Source organism: Salvelinus sp. IW2-2015, unplaced genomic scaffold (assembly GCF_002910315.2).
Source record: "Salvelinus sp. IW2-2015 unplaced genomic scaffold, ASM291031v2 Un_scaffold2136, whole genome shotgun sequence".
Classification (NCBI taxonomy): Eukaryota; Metazoa; Chordata; class Actinopteri; order Salmoniformes; family Salmonidae; genus Salvelinus; species Salvelinus sp. IW2-2015.
In genome coordinates this window covers 106,834-113,245 of record NW_019943470.1, presented here as the reverse complement: position 1 = coordinate 113,245, position 6,412 = coordinate 106,834, and the positions used below count along the sequence as shown (strand labels likewise).

At 40.3% G+C, this 6,412-nt stretch overlaps 1 protein-coding gene and 1 long non-coding RNA gene across 3 annotated transcripts; both read left to right on the top strand.

Annotated features, from left to right (window-relative positions):
* Positions 1-601: 601 nt before the first annotated feature.
* On the top strand, positions 602-2,760 carry LOC139025013 (uncharacterized). 2 transcript variants are annotated; one of them, XR_011476437.1, is made up of 4 exons: positions 602-1,010; positions 1,517-1,643; positions 1,749-1,877; positions 2,651-2,760. It is a non-coding gene; the product is annotated as an uncharacterized lncRNA (long non-coding RNA). The 2 variants fall into 2 exon arrangements; XR_011476436.1 differs by having other exon boundaries at positions 1,749-2,760.
* Positions 2,761-3,080: 320 nt separating this feature from the next.
* LOC112073066 (adhesion G protein-coupled receptor G3-like) lies at positions 3,081-6,275 on the top strand. Its single transcript, XM_024140430.2, has 6 exons — positions 3,081-3,208; positions 3,498-3,622; positions 3,899-4,167; positions 4,401-4,491; positions 4,714-4,994; positions 5,389-6,275. Exons 1-6 carry the CDS (start codon positions 3,206-3,208, stop codon positions 5,502-5,504), a joined length of 885 nt encoding a protein of 294 aa, XP_023996198.1. The 5' UTR covers positions 3,081-3,205; the 3' UTR covers positions 5,505-6,275.
* The last annotated feature ends 137 nt before the right edge of the window (positions 6,276-6,412 follow it).

Here is a 6,412-nt window from a genome sequence, read left to right as displayed (position 1 = left end):
TATCAAAATGTGGGTTGGACTTTGCTGTCCGTGAGACGAGAACAACATGCTCTCGTGTTTGTCTTTAAAGCACTTCTGAATAAGCTACCTTCTTATTTATCATCACTCATCAACATTAGAATTATAATTCCTAAAACCAGGTCTCAACATGGATTACACTTGAGGCCCATGCGATTTCCACAGAGTTGGGTATGGCTGCCTTTTCCTGTTACGCTCCTTGCCTATGGAATAGCCTGCAGACTAAACTTAAACTTGAGACTCTTGTCCCCCTTGCCCATTTTAAATATTTATTGGAGGATTTTTATTTTTATATTGCTTGTAACTGTTTTGGGTAATGCAAGTTATTGTGCTGTTAGGGGAATAACCTGTGTAAATGTAATAATCTGCTGCTTTTTTTTGTTGTGTTATCTGTGATCGTTTTGTTTGTCTTGTGTAATTTCTTAATCATTGTACCTAAACTGTATGTGTAACATGTATATGCAGGGCCCAGCTGTAAAAGAGACCTTGGTCTCAGTCTGTGCTCCTTGTTGAAATAAAGGTATAATAATAAAAATAATTCAGGTTATTCTCAAATGTAGGAAACAAACATGACCCATTTGCCAAGAGGTATCACGTGTAGATTATCTAGCCTTCTATTGTCATTAACCATAATAAAGCATGTGGTTTTTACTCAGTGTAAGTTGATTTGACCAATACCCTGGACTCTGTTCTCTACTTACAGACTGCACCATCAACATCACGCAGCAAAATATTGATGACTGCAAAGAAATGCCTCAACTGAAATGTGTGGCTCAATGGACCAATCAGTCCACTACTAGTCAGACAACTACTAATATAATTACAAATAAAGTCACAACCAACACCCCATACATTGTGAGAGAATGTGATTCTGAAGACATTAGACAGACTTTAACAAATAACGAACTGACCTCTGTTGATGTATTGATCAGAAAATGTAAAGGAAATGAAGAAACAGTAAAGAATGTCCAGGACTTGCATTCCATAAAAAAGTGAGTCCACTTATAATTTGAACTGAAATCAGGGCCGGCCCTGGCCCTTTGGGGGCTATAAGCAAAATTGTGTTGCTTATGTCACTTATCTAGAAGAAAAAGAAACACACACCTATTTAGGCGAGGTGCTGGCTAGCGGAGTAGAAAACTTAAAAATAAAGGAGAGCCGCACACTCTAGGAGCTCAGATGCAAAAATTTAATTACCAACGTTTCGACAGCAAAGCTGTCTTCATCAGGGTATAATCCTATCCTATTATACCCTGATGAAGACAGCTTTGCTGTCGAAACGTTGGTAATTAMATTTTTGCATCTGAGCTCCTAGAGTGTGCGACTCTCCTTTATTTTCAAGCTTATGTCACTTATGCCTAGGGCCGGCCCTGACTGAAATGTATTTGTAATGTAATTTGAGCTATGTCAATGTTTGACTGACAACTAAACATATTTTCATGGGTTCTTTTTTGGCTGGATTATTCAGAACTGTGATTTTTTTGTTTCCCTACAACAGCACATTTTACAACATTACCAAGCAGGGACCTCAGAAAGTGACCCTTGAGAGCCTCAAAGGCTCAGTGACATCACATAAGAAGAACAATTTGCTCATATTTAGAATGTCTCTACCCTCCACCAATAATGTGAGCATCAACGAAATGGAGACATGGAAAGAGAGAGAGAGGTCAAAAGCAAAATGTGGATATCGCCAGTCACCACATTTATAACTCTTTCTCCATCTCCACCAGGCCAAGTTGGAGAAGATGGATGACATTTGGTTGGAGATTCCTACTGAGGCTTTGAATGATGCTATGAGAGACACGAAAGAGGATGTTAACCTGGGAGTATTTTGGTTTGAGAATGACAGCCTGTTCCCGGTAAAACAACAGTAGCAAATACATCTCAGAGATAACTAATGAAACAGACCTGCCCTCATAACACATGTAGAAATATGTGACTCACCACCTGAATTCGGTTTTATGTAGCAAAATTTGAAATTGGGTTTTTTACATTGGTAAAAAGTAGAGACTCAGAGCTACAAAATGGTATATCATACACTGCATTTTTGAGGAGCAATGGGAAAGTATTTCTGCTTTGAAAGTTTCAGGACATCCTCATTTTAACAAAAGCACAGAAAAACATCTGTGGTACTTTCTCATTTTACTCCAGTATGTGAATCATGTAGTGACAACACATTGGTACAAACATACACTGATGGAGTGCACATTTGAATAAATCCCTTAAGCAAACTGCATCGTGACAGCCTGTTATGGAAAGTAGCTCTATTTGAGCATGTTGACAGTTTCCTGGAAAGACCCAACAACCACTTGTATCTCTTGTCATCTATGTAAAGTTACAATGCAAATGTCTGCCTGCTCTACCACTATCCATTGTCATGCTACTATGCTAGCTACCAGTCACACTATGCTCAAAATACACTACAATACAACCTGTTGACTTAACGTCAAATAAAAGAGAACAAGTTTACTGAGAAATATGTTGTTGCTTGTTGTTATGACTCAAATATCATGCCCAGTGACTATAGAAACGTATATCCTTTAAAGTATTTGGTTCTGAGGAAAATTGTAGTCCTCTCTGACATTATAATATATATATATATATATATATCCTCTCTTCTGATCCCTACTAGGTGGTGGAGAACAACACTGACCTCCTAAACAGACGAGTGGTATCCGTCAATGTGGGAGAGGACATCTCAGGCCTCAGTAACTATATTAATATCACGTTCCGCTTCCAGAATGCATCACTGGTTAGTGAGCAGTGCATATTTACATCATAATCAACCGTCAAACTCTCTTTTTTTATTTTTTTATTTATAATATTTTTGTTCTTTCACCTGTCTGCAATCTATCAATTGCTTGACAGCTCCAAAAATTCATGTTTATGATATGGTGTGGATTGGAATAGGTGAAGGGGACTAATCAGGTTCTATTCTCTCTGATAGGAAAACAAATCACTAGCGTGTGTATTCTGGGATGGTGAAAATGGTAGTGTTACTTATTAACTMAACAAAAAAGTTTTATGAAGCACTATACACAACAAAAGTATATGTTGGAAATATTTTACTGTGTGTCTTTGATTCACAGGTAAAGTTGCACATTGGAATTCCTTTGGATGTCTCACTAAGAAAAATGAAAATGAAACAGTGTGCTCTTGTAACCACCTTTCATTCTTCGCTGTGCTTATGGTGAGAAATAATTTGTTGTGMCCTAACTAACATTCTTTCGACCAATTGATTAAGGGCTTGACTCAAATCGTACTGCGGAAGATCTGCGGTATAGCGCGATTTAAATTTAAGTGCAATGTTCCCGTGTTCGCGGAGACTCCATTCACGTTAAGCGACTTACATGTCCGATCAATCTGAAATGACCTTTACATTTCAATCGTGCTATACCACGATACGGACTAATTTAAGCCCAACATTGAACACTCAATCAAAGTGTGACCTAGCCACTGTGTGTGTGTGTTGACGGCAGTCTCCGGGCAGTGTCTCTAGTGACAATCTGAGCTCCTCCTCTGTGTGGTTGCTGACGTTGTTGTCCAGGGTGGGCTGTGGAATATCCCTCTGTTTCCTGTGTCTGACTCTCCTCATCCACCTCAGGTCAGAGTCTACCGACAAAACTAATACTTATGTCCACGACATGCAAACCACTAGCCACCACACACAATGCCTCTCAGACAGAACATCCTCATTGGAAAAACAAGTTTTGAGATTCAAAGTACCCTTTTTACATCAGCAGTTGTCATATAGTGCTTTTACAGTAACCTGACCCCAAAGAGTTAGTAGAAGGAACCTAGATAGGAACTGCCATAACAATGAGATTTGCTATATTGTTGATTTTGACAATCAATTGAATTATAACTTCCCTTCCTCCAGAAGGGGTAAATCTGATGATTCCCTGTGCATCCACATCCACCTGTGCGCAGCGTTGTTGTGCCTCAACCTGACCTTCCTCATCAACGGCAGCCTGGCCTCTCTTGGTGTCCACGGCCTGTGTGTTGCTATGGCAGCAGCCACCCACTACTCCCTGCTGTGCACCCTCACCTGGTTCTCCCTGGAAGGCTTCCACCTCTACCTGCTCATCATCCGGGTCTTCAGCATCCACGTCAACAGATACCTCCTCAAACTGGGCCTGGTAGGATGGGGTGAGTGCAGTAATTCAACGGTGAAGACAAGTATGATTAGACTAGGCATGATCAGTGAGAAGTGAAACAGTTTCACTCAGCTGCACATGGTATTGTCCAGCTTGATCCGCTCTGAGCTGGTGGGATCTCTGGATCTCTTCAGCTTTCATTAATGTATTTAAAGTATCTACGCTGTCTCTTGGTGTTTGACTCAACTGGGGCAATTCAATGAAAATGTTCCTAATCTCTTTCAGGAATACCTGGCATAGTAGTTACCATAATTGTCGCTTGTGGCAAATATGGAGAATACAACAAATACCAGCAAGATGGTGGTGCTGTTAAAATGTAAGTAATATCGTGATAATTATATGGATTTTCATATCACCAATGACTCCCTTTCTCTCTGTAAAAAACTGACTGACTGTGTCCCTGTCTTTATATGTACGTGACTGTGGCTCGGCTCTCTCTCTCTCTCTCTCTCTCTCTCTCTCTCTCTCTCTCTCTCTCTCTCTCTCTCTCTCCCTCTCCCTCTCCCTCTCTCCTGTCTGTCCGTCTGTCCGTCTGTAGGTGCTGGCTGACTGACTCTGCTCTGACCACGGTGTCCTTCTCGTACTTTGTGCTGACATTCGTGGTGAACGTGCTGTGCTTTGGGTCTGTGACAGTGAAGGTGGTGAGGGCCCACCGTCAGAGTCCTGTCCTGAGGGAGAGAAGTATGAGCAGGGGGACAGTACTCAGTCTGCTGGGTCTGGCCTGGCTCCTGGGGGTCTCCTGGGGGGTCCTGCTCTTCCAGTTTGGCCCCCTGAAGGAGACAGCCTACTACATCTTCTGCACTGTCAACTCTCTCCATGGTGAGATAAGAAACAGCCCTTATTCTCATTCACATCAGGTAAACACACATGCACCCATACAAACACAGTAGTCAATTTGTGCGGGAGCACAATCCGATGCAAAGTCAATGATAAAAATCAGCATGGTAATTTAACTGATGTTAATGTAATAGTACATAGATCTAGGGGCATGGAAAACATATTTACATCGGTCTATATAAAAGCATGCCTTTATAAAACACTGTAGGTAATGTCCTGGTTGTGGCATTGATACCAGATTAACAACCCAGTCAAATAACGTGGTCTATGGTCAGGGACCTACAGCATGTTCTATTACACTACTGTGAGTCACTGTTGTATAGAAAGACAGACTATCATCTTGTAATTCAGTCAAAATGCTTATTACAACCTACAGGCCTCTTCCTGTTTCTACGCTATTGGTCTTTAACTCGGCCAGAGAAAGAATCTGTCTCCACGGCAACCACTGTAACTTCTTCAAGGGCGATGCATCCAGCTGAGGCCAGTCCCTGACTAACACGGTTAAACCTTTTACTACTAATACCACTTCTTCCATTTTATTACCACAGAAGCACAATATYTAGTATGTAGGTTTTTAACATACCACTACAGGCAAACATAAGCATAAATTAAAGCGTAATCACAAAAATAAAAATGTGTTCCAGGTTTGCTCATAAGCTTACTGTGCTCATAATACAATTTTTTTTAACTTTTCAATGTTGTGCTGTTTATTTCACTTTTTTGTTGTGCATTTTATTGTATTTTTTGACGCACCTTCCATGCCTATTCACTTTTGATGTGCACAGTCCCAGGCAAATACGCAACATATCAATTAGGTTCAAATAGTTTTCATCCCCGTCTCTGAAAAGAATCAGATAGGTTTGGCTATCCGATCGATCACTCACCATTGTGCATGAGGGTAAGATGGAGTGATCAACTGTCAAGTGGTGCCTTTCCGTTTCTTTGATTGTCATCAAAAATCCTCTGAAAGAGAATGTCCTTTTGTAGTCCATCTGTTACGTTTTTGCAGAACAGACCTRCAGTATATAGCCTCCTAGCCTATGGGATACCTGAGATAACGTTAAGCCTATATTAGTCAAGTAGATGGTACCTTATCATAACATAACTATATTTGCAGGGATGTGAATTGAATTGTTACAAAAAAAAATGTTTTGGGATTGTGTCATTTGTGTAAATAATGTATTTGCGTGTCATTGCGTATGCAAGAACAGTGAAGACAAGCATCTCAAAAAGGTGCCCTATTAACCTTGTTTATGGATAATAAAAAATATCCTACCTAGACTAGCATTATTGTTTTCATTTTTTAGAGTTTTCAGAGTTTTCAGATTACAAGTGAGTACAATTTTACTGTAGGCTGTAAACTGCACAGACCATGTTTTTGAATAATGACGCAAAAGCCC

Bases quoted from the DNA above. Each gene is read 5' to 3' on its own strand.
- LOC112073066 (XM_024140430.2), top strand. The intron at 3,623-3,898 runs GTCAGAGTCTAC...CCCTTCCTCCAG, and splicing joins ACTCTCCTCATCCACCTCAG to AAGGGGTAAATCTGATGATT. The intron at 4,995-5,388 runs GTGAGATAAGAA...TACAACCTACAG, and splicing joins CACTGTCAACTCTCTCCATG to GCCTCTTCCTGTTTCTACGC.